Here is a 16,068-nt window from a genome sequence, read left to right as displayed (position 1 = left end):
TTCTAATGAAAATGGAAATATTTCCTCCAGTATTTTAAGATAAAATAAAACACAATTTTTCTCTGAGAATAGAAACTTTCATTGTTGTGTAAGTGTTTCATTTCTCTTAGCAAATAAAAGCCTTCCCCCCTGGGATCTTCTCAGGACCTGCAGTGGTTAATGCAACTCTCATGATCTTCAGTTTGTTTAAACCCAAATAAAAAAGGGTTAAACCAACATGGTGCTTACTGAGGTAATTTAAGGGACCTAATTTATGAAATATTACGTGCTGACCCAAACTTGAATTTGCTGTTAAAAGTAAAGGTCAGCATGCCTTATAACCTTAACTTTGGCCACATTTTTGTCCTGTTAAAAACTTAGCTGAATAACCCTGCTGTGACACAACACTTGTTTTGGGAAAGATGTACCAGGACAGAAATAAAAAGATATGGACACTTTTTAAAGTTTTATTCAAGCTGCCCACAGTAGCAATACTTTCGTCAGTGCTCCCCCATTGGTGCCAGCCTCCTGCTGCCTGTCTTGGCCACAGTGATGAGGATGATAAGGAAGAAGCCGACAGTCCAGACACCTGCTACAGGCAGCACCACCGTTGTCAGTAAGCCTGAAACACAAGCCAAAGAGATAATTGTGGTCTCACAGTGAGAAAGTATCACTGAAAAAAAAACAGTGACAAATAAACAGGAGCTTACTGGACTGAGGTCTGTCTGGCATTTCAACCCTGATGGGTCCATATGAGAGGAGGCCCAGACTGGGGTCTGCTCTCACCGCTTCTCTCTTAGTGATAGAATTACAGTTCTGTAGAGAAAACAAAATCAATCAAGACATGAGGAAAGTGAGACTGAAAAGACTGAAAAAATAACAGGCAAGACATTAAATCCTTCATATGATACAGATCCTTCCAAGGGTAAGTAGAGGGCATTATATGTCCATTTTCACAGTTATTTTCTTAGGGCTAAAGGGACACTTCAAAATCAAATATACATATTTTTCTTCTAATCTGTAGTGCTAATCATTTATGAGTTGCTGAGTGTTTGAGGTATCAGCTGTGGAAATGTTTGCCTTCTCTCCAATATAATGGATGGACCTGGTTACTAAAGATAATCCACAGACCTTGTTGTGAGCAGTTTCACGTAGGAACTATTTTCTTCCTTCCAAACTTCACCTGCCACCCGTATCACCATGTAGAAGAAGTGTGCATCTACTCATGGACGAGAGGCTTGTGCTTGTGACAGTGCAAGATGTAAACATTAACGGCATCCTCCTCAACTGAGCAGTAACATTAGCTAGCTCAGTGGTGCTAGGTGAGCTAGCAGTAAAGGCACGCTTCCTTCTGTGCGGCGATACTGTTAGCAGGTGTTGTTCGGCAGAAAGACGATAGCTCCTACGTGAAACTGCTCACAACAAAGTCTGTGGATTATCTTGAGTAAACAGGTCATGACTGCTGGAAGAAGAGATTGCTGTTGAGTTTTTCCAAATGTATTTTTTGGTGCATTGAGCACCACAAGCCGAGTGCCATCAAGTTCCATTATAATGGAGAGAAGGCACACATCTCTACGGCCGATATCTCTAACACTCAACAACTCACACCAAAGCAATCTAGACTGATAAACAGCACTACTAGTAAGAGGAAAAAAATATGCATTTGGGGTGAATTATCCCTTTAAAACAAGTATAATGCCTCAGGTTGCATCAACACCAGGTAAGTAAGATGAGTGAGCTCACAGGTGTGCAGGACTTGGGGTCGTCTGGCTCACACAGTTGAACAGTGCAGTGTAGATAGAGCTCGTGAGGTTCTGTTGTGAAACGAAACATGTCGAAGCTGTAGCGAATGGTGGAACTCTCTCCATTATGGCCAGACTGTCCCACGCTCGTGTTAAGAAAGGAAACAGTTCTGTCGTTCACACACCTGAATAAAGAGATGGAAAAGAGGAGTAGGAATGACTTGACTGGAGTTCATATTAAGTGAAATGAACTGTGGATATTGAGAGCTGCTGTTACCCGTTCAGAATCAGAGTGTGAACCAGTTCCTCCGTAGTATTCGGCTGGGCAGACTGTGTGGCCCAACACTCGTTAATCCGCAGCAGGAAGAAATCTGCAGGCTCTGTGACTGTCACCTCCACATACACCTGGACACATAAAACCATCACTGACATGATACTCCAAAATGATATTATTTAGTTAAACTGAGGAGCGTTACCTTGTCTCTGAGTTCAATGGTGGGGGCACTACTGTAGGCCTTAGAGTAGGATTGGTCAGTGTACAACATCATCTGTATCGTGGCATCGAGTTCATCTACACGCATCACCGTCTCGCTGTGTACAGAGAACAAGCAAGAATAAAAAAAACGGTCTGGTGAGTGCACAGCTTCAACTCTGAACTTCTGTAATTTTGTAGGGCACTGCTTATGTATAAATTAGTCTGTTATCTTCCTCACGTGGAAAAGGGGATGATTGGGAAAGGCAGGCTGACTCTTCTGATGTATGGATAGAAGCATGTGAAGTCCATCTTAATGACTGGATCTCTGATGATGTTTCCAGTAACTTGAGCGTCTGACAGTAGACTCAGAGAATAGGAGATGTGAGTGAAGTTTTTCTGTAAAAGGGGTGGGGTGGGGTGGGGTTGACAAGAACAACTGTTAAAATCATATTTTTACACTGAACAACAGTGACAGATTTGTGCCTGGCTTTTAAGATTTAATTGCTTCAGTCGTACCTCCAGCGGCTTGCCTCCGCAGGTTACATATTTGTCTTTAGATATCTTGGATAGGTAGTACGGCACACCGTTGATGACCTTTCTCTGAGCACGGCAAGATTTGTTGGGCAAGTGCAGAGACTCCAGTGGCACCTTGTGATACCTGAAGAAATCTTCTATCACTCTGATTCCTATGAAGTCTTTGCTGCATATTACTTTGATGTGCGCATCTATAAAAACAAAAAGTAAGGCTTTAGTAATTCACATACTGCATGTCAATTTTTTGCTCACATGTAATTTGTAATAGGCTATTAGTTTGTAACTGTTAAATGTTGTTCAAGTAGCCTACAGTAATCTGAATTAGTAAGAAAAGTTTATTATCAGCTTTAGTCAGGTAAAGCAATATTTTAGTAGTTCTAGAGGATGCACTGGTGCAGCAACAAGTCCGGGGGAAAAATGCTTGTAATATAAGCTTCAAACTATTATCAATGTGTTGTTTAAATGCTCTGAATAATAAAATACAACACAAGTTCATTGAAGCGGCCATATTGTTTCCACATAATGATGCTCATGAACACTGAGGAACAACTTCTCAACTCAATAAATGGGATCATCTGAGGAGTACATGAATGCAGCAATTTAAAAATGCAGTGTGAAAAGCCTTGGAAAGGGTCACGCTAAGATGATGCTACCTGTTGCATTATGGGAAATGTAGGATCTAATGTTTCTAGACTGAGGATTAGTATGGTGGTCCCTGTTTTTTTTTTTTTTAACCATTTTAAGCTGTGTCTCCTTTAGGGGCATTGCTATATTGCGCAGGTCCCCATTTAGAAATTTTACATTCATTTCATGGTGACTCTAAACTCACAGCTCCTTTTGTGACACATTAAAACTTTTCAGGTAGAGTAAATTGTAAGAACAGAAACTGTGCCTACTTTTGTCACACTGGTCAGCATAATATCCAACTGCACATTTGCAGCTTCTTTGGTCTTTAGACAGAATACATCTTGTGCGGTCAGTGCAATGCTCCACACTGCAGACACCTGTACAATAAACACAGTAACGTTACACTTTATACTTCCAAAAGCTACAACATTTAACATTTTAACACAAGTAGACAGTCTTACCCTCAACACGGTGGCGCGTGAAGCCAGCGAGAAGCACGAGGACCACGCTCAGCTGGTTGAAGAATTAACATTTCCACTTTAACAATGCAAAGTGTTAAATCTGACCTATTGACCATATAGCTGGGCTACACTGACAGTTTAGCTTGTTCATTTTAAAAGAGCCCACTCTAAGCTACACAGACATTTAGTTTCGTTTTCTTACATAATGCTCATAATTATTTTATCTACACTCACCTTCAAGCCGATTTGGATCATTACTGTTCTGTTTTGCGTAAATATATATGAATTTTCCTTTTTAAATGCGGTATTTTCCGTCAAACGCGACGCTCTCTCCTGTTGTCCTCGTCTCCAACACCTGCTGCTCCTAAATGATGAACACCTGTCACTGTTAACCTCCACGCTCCGTTTGGCCTGTGCTGCTCACGCGCTCTTCACGCACGGTAAAAAACCTACCATTTATATTTTATTTATTTATTTTATATCAAACTCCAGTTAATTGTGCTAGCTTGCAAATTAAAAACAAACAAACGAACAAAAAAAAAAATCAGCTATTAATAAAACAAAAACTTGTGTGTTGGGTAAGATGGAGGATGACGCCCCCTTAGGATAAAAAGTACAGTGGCCAATTTTGTTGTAAAAGCACACCAACAGGGGTGTAAATATAGACAATGCAGGCAGGGCAGTTGCACTAGGGGCCCATGGGGCAATGGGCCCATAGAGAGTGCGCCTTCCAACTATATGTCAGGCAGAAAACAGGCCCTTGAGAGTAATTTGGATTGCCACCTTAGAAATATGCCTGTGTTCAAAGAAAAATTAACATTTAATTAAAATGGTGCCATGTGCTTTGTCTGCATTTGAAAAGGCAAACCCATCCCAATCACCATTTTTCTTTCTTTCTTTTTTTTGGTAAAATAGCTGGTAGCGATCTATAACAAAACATATTATAAAATATAAAATATTTGCTCGCTTTACATAAACTATAAATAGGGTTTTAAAAAACTATTAGATTATAAATAATCCCTTATTTTCTTTGGTATTTTTGTCCTGTACAGATATGCCATGATGATTTCTGGGTGATATGTGTGTTGGTAGCTATTAACCAGTGTCAAGTCTCTATATAATCATGTGATGATAAGATTATATGGGAGCTAGTTTAGGTGCATAACAATAACTAGTGTGTCTGGGATGTCTTCCTCCAGCATGCTTGCTGAAAATGCTGACTAATTCTAGATAGCTAGCAAGCTAATAATGTTGGCAAGCTGTTGGAAATACTGTACAAGCTTGTACTGTACTCTTAGTGTACTTCACACAGACACATCTACTAGGAAATCTAACTAAATAATATATTGAGGCAGGATGCCCCTGAAGCCCCTGGCTTTTCACCCCCTTTTTGAGAGGGCCTCTGGGTCTAACTTTAGCTAGCTAGATTGCAGCATGTCACAATTTACTGGATCATAATCATGGTTCAATACATGTGAAAGCATACTTAGCGCTATCTACTGGTAAGGAGAGGAATGTAAGGGTGGAGGGGGCATCTTACCCCGTTGTACCCTATTAGGGGCCTTTGAGTGAGTTAGGATTTGCTTCTTTCTTCTGTATTATTTTACTGAAAATTACATATTTGAGTGTTTTAGATGGCTGGTTGGGTGGAACAAGCAATTTGAAAATGTCTCTTTATTCACTGAGAAACATTTTGATCAGTAACAAAAGAATTGTTAGGTGTTTTCTTAAATTCAATTTATCAATCTGGAGGGAGGGAAAAGAAGGATTTTTTGTTTGAGTTGACTCAAATCTGGCATGTGTTGTGGAGAACCTTATTACTGGTTTCTCCAACCTCCCAAACCTTTGCACTGTGTGACTTTTCACAGATGGCACTGCTGAGGTCAGTTACACAACCTGCATTTTGCCTTGTTTCATCAATAGATTTTTCCTTGAATAGAAACAAAGTGCCAAGGGTCTCCTGCAGATGTCACTATCAGCCCAAAGTGGTTCAGTGCTTTGGAAACTTTACCCCATCATCATTTCTAGTATGTGAAACAGCACTGCAGTCAAACAGGAATTATGTTTGTACATTACAAACTGGATCGTAATAGCTCTAAAATGACTGCCTCACGTTTACTAAACCAAACCATTCAAATATGAAAGAGGAGGTACAGAAAGATTTTGATGGAGAAGGGATAAAAATCAGGTTTTTAGTGTCAGCGGGTTAAAGCAGTGAAGGGGCTCAACAATGTCTTAAGGGAAAGCAATAACTGGGTCACTGTATTTCCTACAGAGCCAACTTGTCACACCCGCAGGCTGCACTCCATATTCTCAGACATCATCAGGCAGGCCTCTCTCCTGTTTGGGTGCAGACCATCTGTCTTTGATGGGACAGATCAGAGCCAGAATAAGTTGTTAATAAGGGGAAACACTATGATGGATGAGGCAGGTTTGCAGCAGCCCATCTCTGGTGGCAGATCAGATGATCTCACATAATAATGTATCTGTTTCTTTCCTATTAGCGGTGGCTCCACTCATGTCTGTACCTTCCCTCTCTGATAGATCCTTCATGGTAGAAAACAGAAAATGATCAACAAACACTCAGATGGGAAAGGTTGTTTGCACCGTTACAACTGGCTGCCTATAGTTAATTTGAACAACAACAACAAAAAATCTATTCTCTGTTCGGAAACGTCCCATTAGCCACAACAAAAGCATATGGTGAGGAAGGTTTGTGTTCATACACCCTGCTGTCTGCCAGTGGATTTCATTAGCATATCAAACAGTTAAATCACTCCACTGAAACCTCATGACACACATTTTTTTAAGCCTTGCTCTCACCTGGTACATTTTATTTTACTGATCATAGATTTCAATTTCTTTTGATGCCTAGTTTGAAATTTAAATAAGCAGCAAATTTTTATTTTATTGTGCCGCTACAACCTCAACTTCACACATTATTTGGACCCAAACAGCAACAGAACAAATCTACAGAGGAAATGTTGGCAAGATTATTTATTAACAGAGCAGACAGGTTAGAAAAACTTTCAAAGTTTGTCGAGAAGCAATAAAATATGTCTGTGTTTACACCTGTGACAGTAGCTTGGTTCTGTTTTATTATTTAATTCAGTATATATATATATATATATATATGTGTGTGTGTGTGTGTGGTTCAGATGTCTTAATGAATGTGAATGAGTTCTTATCATGAAGTGGGAAATAAAACTGAAATTGATGTTATGATTGGGTGGAGAGTCATAAAGTCAGCACAGCATGTTGCATTGCAGAACAACACAAATATCAGTTAACAGTCCACTGAAATCAATTTCCAGGTTTTTAAAAACACCCTTTGTCGTGTGTGCATGTGCATGTTGTACCCATGGACAATGAGAAATCCATGTGAACACAACACACATTTGCTTCATGCAGCCCCTCCATCATATCCCTCAGCAGCATCATGTAGTGATTCTCCGTCTCGTCGACAGTGGTGCAGTGCCACCCTGGTGTTGTGAAATAGCCGGCTTATAGGAGGTGTCTGTCATCGGCCTGATTCACAACACCAGCTGCGGCACACACACCTGAGAGGCAGGTCTTCTGCTGCTGGTTGTATTAAAGCGAACACACAAACAGACGAGGCAGGTTGTATGAAATCCACAGGAAGAGGAACTCATTCAATCATAATGTAAAGACAAGATAATACAGTATATTAAAGCGTGCATGGTCCAGGGGCTCTGCAGCAGACTAAGTAACCCCAGTGTGACTGGCTAATTAGCATCTGATTTTCAGATTGTCGGGCATATTATTAAGCGTTGGGGGGGCAGTGGTGTGTCCCGACTCCCAACACTGGGACGGAGTACAACAGCACGGATCCCATAGCACTTGGCTCAGCTTTATCTGTGGCCGTGGATGAACCTAACATCTCCGTACAGTTAGCCTGTGTGGAGCAGCCAAGACAGAATGAGCCTCCATCTGTGTTCTCTCAGGCCAGACTGAAGGACAGAGAGCGTGGGCCACAAATTTAACAGAGGGGACGATGGGTGATTGTTGCTGAAGATTTGCATGTGCTCGGTGGCTTTGCAAACCTCAGCTAGAGTCAGTTTTTGCTGCTAAATGCACTGGTAGACTCCCCGTGGTTGCTAAAGTGTACAATATGCTGGGTGATGCCATGCTACATTTGAGCGTTATACTAAGAGAAATCACAGCTCAGGCTGAAACTGCTCAAAGTGTAGGGACCTGTTTGAAGTTGAAATGACACTAAGAAGCCAAATAATGACAAAGTCCAGCTATTCCAGTGATAAATTAAACAGGCTAATTCTTCTTATAGAATATGTAAAACTGGGACCCCACAACTTCTTGATAGTCAGATACTGTAAAATGTAATGACTTAACATTAGGAAAGTGTTGCAGCTTGTGTTAAAAAATGTCTCTTCCCTTTGTTACCCCAGAAATCACCCCTCTGATACAGAGACAGACAGAAATATCCCTCCAGTCCTGCGGTCGGCTTCAAGCCAACCAACCATCTGCCAGGGGACCGGATGTGTCACAGTTTCACACTACAGCCTGTGGAAACAACATGGTGACGTCCTGCAACATTCAGGATCAGGGATTGTAGACATTAACCTATATGTTTGAGAGTTAGAAGTGTGCATTATATTGAGCCCAATGTTGCAAATACAAAATGCATCAGTGTAAAATTGACTTTATAACGGTCCAGTTTGAAAGTTACATAGATTCGAAAATTACAAGACTAAAAGTGGAAACAGACAACTTATCAATTTTTCAGCTTCTAGTGATTTCAAGTGGTATTATTGTTGGTGCTGCTGTTGCAATACCAACCAAAACCTCAGAGCCTAGAAACGACAAACACACACTGCATTCTGTTTTTCACAGCTGCTTCAATTGTTCCACCATCCACCATTTTGCTATTGAGGACAATAACTATACAGATTTTACACTGATACTCTGGTAACTGGGGATAGCTACCAATTGCTAACAATCCACTTCCTGGCGTGGTGGCGCAACGGTTGCAGCACTTCCTTTGAGCTGTAAATTGAGCTTTCGTTTACCTTATATTAATAAGTTAAGGCAAAAACTTGTCTGTTTTCACTTTCAGTTTCATAGTAGATGCAGAACTGTTTAATTCTCCTTCGAACGTCTTTCCGACTGTGAAAATCAAAGACTTGACTGACTGCTCTGCACATACAACAAACATTGTGAAAACAATGATTTTTCAAAAACTGAGGCTTAATGGAAAAAAGGTAAAAGTAAACATAATGAACATTTAGTGGTTAAAAATAAAAAGACAACTGAAAAGTAAACTTAATTTTTTTTATTCCAAATAATCAAAGATACAAATATGAAACAACAAAACTGAAAAAAAATGAGAGAAGAGAACAAAAAGATCAGACAATTAACGGGAACTCAGATGGGTGATATGAGGATGTGTCTGTCAACACAAGGATGACTGTAGTATTCTATACAAAACAAAATGGTGGACAAGTGAGTGTGTGCGAATGTGACTATGTCTCCAAAAGCCAAAATGTTTGGGTTGTAGCTGTGTGCGTGTGTGTGTTGATGTTGTCTCAGTTCATTAGTAATTCCATCTGCACCAGTCTTGCGTTGGTGTCCCCGGCCATGTTGTAAGGAATCATACCAGCAAAGGTGATCAGGGCTCTGGCCTGGCTGCGGAGTTGCTGTTAGGAGAAGAAGAGGGAGACAACATGTAGAGTGTTAACATACTGCCATTTTGACTTTTTGTCTAGATCTCGTCACATATTGTAAGTTTATCATACATATACTGTAGTGGCGTGCGGGTTGGGATTTTTTAAAACCAGCACTAACCTGGCCTGCTATGAGAGCGAACATGCCCTGCCCAACCTTCGTTAACCAATGACCCAAACCTGACCTGCAAACTGGAGCTGAAAATTTCAGGTATGACCTGCTTGGCTGTATTAAATGCCATTTCCAGTAAATATCATAATATAAAATGTATGATTTCTCTTTTAAAAAGGACAAATGACAGAAAGACGGCAGGCACTCACCCATCTGTTAAGTGGTTATGTCTAAACCTATGATCTCAAGTGCACAGCTGATACAGATGGTGGTTTGTTTATATGACGTAACAGAAGTGCATATTTAACCGATTCAGTGTGGACAGAGAGATGCTTACTTGTGGTCAGGACATGGTGTTAAACCTACATATTTGCAGAGGGAAGTGTTTTTAATGGACATTATGACCAGGGAGATTTATACATGTCAAACTTGAACAGACTTTCCTGGTCAAAATCTGAATAACTGAAACCCTGTGTGGAGAAGAGAAGCTAGAAGCTGGATTATTGAACAATGTTTTGTAAGTTATATCAGGCTAACTTAGAACACTGCTTTGTCACTTCATGACCTGCCTGCCCGAAACCCACAATATTTTCTGACAAGCTCGACCCATGCATCAGAGTATATGTCAGCATTTTCCTAACAAAAAACTGCAGTACAAAAATGCCCAAAATATATCTGAAGTTTGAATTTACACTGTCACATTACAGGTTTTTTTCCCTACAGATAGCAATGACAAGCGTGTTTTTCTATTTAAAAATGTCGCACTCTCGACATTTTGGTCACAATTCTTGAATAACAAAATTAAAATGATCCTTAAAAATGTTTCTGTTGATGTTATGTGATTATGTCATGGTCAGAAGTCATACTGTGATTTTTTTAAACTCCAAACTATCAATACTGCTATTGACATTAAAATACAGTATCTATTGTGCTTTAATTAACTATTGATCTATTTCAGCTGTGTCTCACCATGTCTCTGTCCTCTATGGTTCTCTGTGGTCGTCCTGGTGTGCCAGCTGGCGCCCCCTTAAGGCGTTTGTGCTGAGTGAACAGGATGTTCATGGTGGCCAAGAGCACTTCAGACAAGTTGTGGCGCACCTGGGGACACAGAGGACACTTTTAAAAGAGAGTAAAGGCATAACGCTGTGTGTTGTGAGAAAGTCTAGTAGCTCTTACTCTCACCTCATCACTGAAGTTCCTGAAAGCGGCCACTCTCTCCTCCACGCTGTCCTGACTGAGAGGAAGAAGCTTTAAACGTTCCATCACCTGACAGAGAAACACAAGGAGGGACGACATTAACAGAGGAGCTTCGAATATTCAACACAGTATCATCAGTCCAATACAGTAATCATGGTTTCACATACTAAGTCTGTGATAAAATGTTATTTTATTGGAACCGTTGGGCTGCACTCACGTCGTAGGCTCTGTCAACATGACCTGCATGGTACTCATCAAAGAACGTCATCAGGTCTAACAGCAGGTAGAAAGTACTATCAACGGACTTTTCTCCTGCTATGCCCTGAGCACGATACCTGCAGCGGAAAGAGGAAATTACTCAGTTTTTACAGGATGCTCTTTATCAGATTTAAACTAGTGAATGATATGTGTGTGTGTGTGTGTGTGTGTGTGTGTGTGTGTGTGTGTGTGTGTGTGTGGTCACCTCTCAGCAATAGCCACTGCAGTGTTTTTTAGCCTCTCCTTGTTGGACTGAGGAGCACTGACTTGAGCAATGACTGGACTCAACAGCCTGTTCATCAACTCCAACACCTTATCTGGGTTCTACACAGACAGACAGAGATATGGTGAAAACCGACAGCTGCAAATGACGATGGCTTTGCAAAAATACATGTGCAGTACATGAATGCAGAGATCACAGAGACAGGCCTGCTCACCTTGGCCAGCTCATAGAGTTTGACCGCCTCCTCAAACAAGCCCTTGTTCTCGGCCTCTAGAGCAACTTTACTGATGATAGCTCTGGTGTCCCCAGCGAACTTATCTATGACTCCAGGCTAGAGGGAGGAGACAAGATCAGTGAGAGGAGAGCAGAAGGTAGCTATCCTGTAAAATAAATCAATAATTAAAGTCCTTGCATCTGATCTCTCAACATCTTCTATTGCACTACATAGATGAGACAGAACCCAGAAAGATTAGAAATTGAAAACAAATGTATCAGTTGCTGTACAGCAGAATTTTAAGGTAGAACTGGGATCCTGTTAGGGCAGCACTGCCCAGCCTATGTGTTAGTTGATGTCAAAAAACTAATGTCTTAACTATGTTTACCAAAGCAATGAGCCACCAACAAAAGCCGACTAAATTTACTTGTAAGTTGTAAATTCTATCAGAACATCATCAACAATTTTATATCCAACAAAAAACACTGCTACAGATAGACCGCAGCTGCAGCAGAATGGTGTACTTAAATTCTTTAACTAATTAAAATCTTTAAGGCCTGACCTAAATTGCTCTTTCTTAATGATGGCACAAAGTTAAAAGTTATTTTCCAATTATATTAAAGTAGGCCTATATTTTCCAATGATATTAAAAAGTGCAGCCTCGACACTTTAGCAATTCTAAACAACAAAACTACAGACTGTAGACTACAGTATACTCATAACTACAATGCAAAAGCAAAATCACAAAAAAAGAAGCATTTTTAAACTCAAATTCTTACTGTGACAACTTCACAGCACAGAGACTTATAGTAATAATATTCTTTTTTATCTAAATATTGAATCGGATTCAATTTAATTGCTGATCATAGACTGTATCAGAGAAGTGGATGTAGCTATTGTGATGTCGCCCTTTAATTTGTGGACTCCTATTCTGAAGCCTTGAGTAAGGCATTTAGCCTTTCTCCATCTTGGTTTTTGTGAGCCAAAAGTGACCCTATTTGGATGAAGAGGGTGAATCTGACTGAGGCATTGTCAATGACGCACTGCTACACCTTTATCCTAATTGACAGGTCACTGTAGTAGTGACTTGTCAATCACAAAGTAGCCATACCCCGAAGCCCGTCCTGCTTTATTGTCTATTTTACACTAAATGGGACTATAACTTACAAAATGAGCATCATGCTGTACAGAATAAGACTTAAATAAAACAATTAAGACCATAAACTCCTATATTTCGTCGTGCTTCCTCCTCCTATGAATAGCACTAAATGAAAGGAGTCTCTGTATGAACAGCACCATAAACCACCACTGCAATATTAATTTAACATGTCATTAGCGAAGTAGTAATATACTGCAGTGCACCCCTTGATCAGTCAGTTTGCAGTAACAGATTCACAAGACTAATGTGGGTAGAATGAAACACACAGCAAGGTGAATTTGAGGGGAATAACATACCCTCAGACATCACATTTTGCAGAGTGCTGCAGGCACGGTGAGAAATGTCAAGAAACTTTGACTACAAAGCAAGTATTGTGAAGAGCTTTTTGATCCATGACAGAGGAACAAAGTGCTGCTAAACGGGGAGTGTCAAAACATGTAGGAGACGGGTTGAAGAGAGGGAAGATTTCTGTCCTTGTCTAGCTGACTGAAACACCCCACGTATAGCAAAGACAGAGAGTGACAGAGGAAAAATGTGAAGCAGAGAAAGAAGAAGAGAAGGGCATGGCAAGAGAGCAGGTGAGAGGCAAAAGCACGTCATAGACACAACAACCACAGATGAGATGAGAGGGGGAGATCAAAGACATAATCTTCTTACCTTCCTACTGCCGTCCTTCTCTAATCTCCCCAGCAGCATGTCAAACTGTAAAAAAGACAAAAAAATCCATATCCAATACATGTACACACTGTACACACACCTTTATGTATCACAGCCCTGAAATAAATCCTGTATTATGATTATTATCGTATTATTTTGTGATGTTTTACTGGGCTGCTTGTGTTTCCCAACCTATATTCTGTCCATTTACATGCACAAAGCTAAAACAAAAAACATAACACTTAACCACAACAAAAAGAAAGTTTCGTTATATCTAGCTACAGCTGTTGTCCGGTCAATTCAGCAGGTGTATCAAGTGGCTACTTCTAGTAAAAAAGGGGTAATACATGTCCAGTAAAACATACTGAAAACCAAGTGAAAGGGATAGTCAGAACATCTTTAGATTGGTATTTTTACTGCACGTTTGCAAGAGAAAACATAAGATAGAATACAGTAATACAATCAAATGAAATAATTTGTGAAATTCGATTTTTTTTAAAAAAAAATCAGTGTTAACTAAATTTTAATCAAAATGTCCGAGACGAGGTCAGGAACAAAGGGAAACATTTTTTTACCAGAGGGCTTTCATGTAAATGTGGATCACTTACCTCTCGACTCTCGATAACAAGTTCACTGACACATCGCATGAACATGTTTTCTCCCTGGCTGTCTTTCTCATTGCTGCAGGACAACACATACACGGTAGGAATTAGAATCAGAGACACTGTGGTGAACGTCACTAGATACAAGTAATAGCTGAATCTGAATCCTAATAGTATGGGATCAGAAATACAGGGGGTTCATCTGACTCTCAGAGTGTGAGATGACTTACCGTAAAAAGTAGAAGTATTGCAGGGCTTCCCGGGGATCTGTGGACTCAAACTTGCGAGTGTACAGCATTAGCAGACGGATAAAATTGAGGCGACGTACCATGGGAGGGTCACCAGGCTCCTGGCTCACTGCAGAGAACACGTGAACACATTTTGTTCAACTACAATTTCTTTCTGAAGTGTCTGCACCATCGTAAGGGTGATCACACTCACACAGCTGAGCGCTTTGGCCAGACGACTTCAGCAACAGCCGCAGCTCGTACAGGACCAATGCCACGTGTACAGCGTGACTCCGAAGTCTCTCGACACGAAACAAGAAAGCCACTGCCGCTTCAAACTGAGCTGTCAGGAACAACACCTGGAAATACAGGAAGGGCTGCTGGCTTGCAGAGAAATGGGACTCTCCTGTTGGACAAAAGATAAGAGAACAGAAGAAAAAATTGTGATGTGTTCAAGTACTTCTGTATTTCTTAACCTGCATGTGATTTCAGGTAGAAAGGTCCCACCTCTAATGTCAGATGTCAGACACACATTTCATTTTTGAGAATCATCTGTGACTCTATCTTTCTCATCTTTGACTACCAAGTCCAAACATTATTTTTTTCTTCTGCGTAATATAGAAAGAATTTAAATGACCAACTGTCACTTTGGATTTAACTGTCATAACCAAACTAACAACTGCTCTCCTCTTTGGGACAAAAAGACAAAAGACAGAGGAAAAAGGGGAAAAAGTAACTGACGATAAAAATGAGATTTCAGCATGCACGTATTGTTTTATTAGTGCTGTCACCAGTTGCCTCAATGGTCAAAAACACTATTACCACTATGGACAAGATAAACGCTGCTATTGAGGCTGCTCTGATTCGACTTACCTGACATTGTGGTTTGTTTTACTTTGCTCCACTCCACTCTTAAAATCCCAGCAAAACCATGTTGGCATGGCTGCGCATCAGATTCAAGCGGATACGTGTGTGTCTAGTGATTGGTTCGGGAAAATCAAGTCACTCTCCCCATGGAAATTGTTTAGAGTGAACGCAATGCCAGACTGAAGAAGGAAATGGAGTGCAACGAGTTGACAACTCAGGCAGTTGCGGCAGTATGTACCAATAAGAATCATAAATGTGTAATTTGTCTTTCCCAAAAAGTCTCAAAACAAAGCTCAAAGGAGAGAGAGGACGGACCTGTCAATCAAGCACAGTCTGTACACAATGGAGGTCTAATTAAGGAAAATAATTGAAAACACCTGTGTGGGTGTTTCACTGTCTAATAAAAAGAAATTGATGACTATCAGACAGTTTCTATAGAAATGCTTCTAATGCCATTAAATGTCATACACTATAAAAGCATTTAACTGTGCCAATTTAACTTTAGATGAACATGCCATGTCAACATTTTACAGTTGCCATGGCAACTTACATGTAAGAATTTGAAAACATTCTGTCAAGCGCAGGTACTTAGTCATCAAGTTTACTTTTTAATTATAATCCTTAATCCTCTTGCTGGCTGAAAGTTTGAGGAGTAGAACAGGGTGGACCATGTCAGCCATTTTATAGCCTTATCTCAGACTTACAGCACTTTAGTTCAAAAAGGGAAAGCGCATGGGAGAAGAAGAGAGGGAGAGAGCGATGAAGAGGAGAAAAAGGACGAAGGAGGAGAGATAAGAGTGTGGGTGTGAGGGAGGGCTGCTGCAGAGTGCGCAAACAAGAAACGAGAAAGAACAAATGCACATAGGAGGAGAAAACACGTGAAAGAGGACGGAAATCAGTGGGAGGAAAAAGGGGGAAATGACGGTGCAGGTATGAGGAGGAACGGGGATAACGGATAAAAGGAGAGGACAGCAACGCAGCGAGCGAAGGACAGAGAAACAGAGAACAGGCGAGGCTGGCAAGCGCTGGCAG

General features: G+C 40.5%; 2 protein-coding genes across 4 annotated transcripts in view; both read right to left on the bottom strand.

Annotated features, from left to right (window-relative positions):
• Positions 1-463: 463 nt before the first annotated feature.
• zpd (zona pellucida glycoprotein d) lies at positions 464-4,341 on the bottom strand. The gene is made up of 10 exons (XM_049573103.1): positions 4,053-4,341; positions 3,819-3,870; positions 3,627-3,734; positions 2,713-2,921; positions 2,435-2,592; positions 2,198-2,312; positions 1,999-2,126; positions 1,723-1,906; positions 690-795; positions 464-601 (listed from the first exon to the last, which is right to left on the bottom strand). The coding sequence occupies exons 1-10, from the start codon at positions 4,071-4,073 to the stop codon at positions 480-482; spliced, it is 1,203 nt and encodes a 400-aa protein (XP_049429060.1). The 5' UTR covers positions 4,074-4,341; the 3' UTR covers positions 464-479.
• Positions 4,342-9,152: 4,811 nt separating this feature from the next.
• The window catches only part of nup93 (nucleoporin 93), a 46,624-nt gene continuing 39,708 nt past the window's right edge, over positions 9,153-16,068 (bottom strand). For 2 of the 3 annotated variants that reach the window (XM_049573091.1, XM_049573090.1), the window contains exons 13-22: positions 14,384-14,575; positions 14,173-14,299; positions 13,949-14,021; positions 13,341-13,385; positions 11,525-11,641; positions 11,293-11,411; positions 11,047-11,164; positions 10,815-10,898; positions 10,602-10,730; positions 9,153-9,493 (exon numbers count right to left, since the gene is read on the bottom strand). In XM_049573091.1, coding sequence (XP_049429048.1) covers positions 9,383-9,493; positions 10,602-10,730; positions 10,815-10,898; positions 11,047-11,164; positions 11,293-11,411; positions 11,525-11,641; positions 13,341-13,385; positions 13,949-14,021; positions 14,173-14,299; positions 14,384-14,575 — 1,115 coding nt within the window. In that variant the 3' untranslated portion in view covers positions 9,153-9,382. The remainder of the gene's footprint in view (positions 9,494-10,601; positions 10,731-10,814; positions 10,899-11,046; positions 11,165-11,292; positions 11,412-11,524; positions 11,642-13,340; positions 13,386-13,948; positions 14,022-14,172; positions 14,300-14,383; positions 14,576-16,068) is intronic. The other variant, XM_049573092.1, reaches the window with a different exon arrangement.

Source organism: Epinephelus fuscoguttatus, linkage group LG4, assembly GCF_011397635.1.
Source record: "Epinephelus fuscoguttatus linkage group LG4, E.fuscoguttatus.final_Chr_v1".
In the NCBI taxonomy this organism is placed as follows: domain Eukaryota; kingdom Metazoa; phylum Chordata; class Actinopteri; order Perciformes; family Serranidae; genus Epinephelus; species Epinephelus fuscoguttatus.
The sequence above is the reverse complement of the archived record's forward strand: the minus strand, read 5'-3'. Positions and strand labels throughout refer to the sequence as shown.

What these genes read in the sequence shown, in the direction of transcription:
- zpd (XM_049573103.1), bottom strand. Translation starts at nt 4,073, where the DNA reads ATGATCCAAATCGGCTTGAAG. An exon ending in CACGCGCCACCGTGTTGAGG is followed by an intron (nt 3,735 to 3,818) that starts GTAAGACTGTCT and finishes TTTATTGTACAG; the next exon opens with GTGTCTGCAGTGTGGAGCAT. An exon ending in ACCCCAAGTCCTGCACACCT is followed by an intron (nt 796 to 1,722) that starts GTGAGCTCACTC and finishes TTTTCTCTACAG; the next exon opens with AACTGTAATTCTATCACTAA.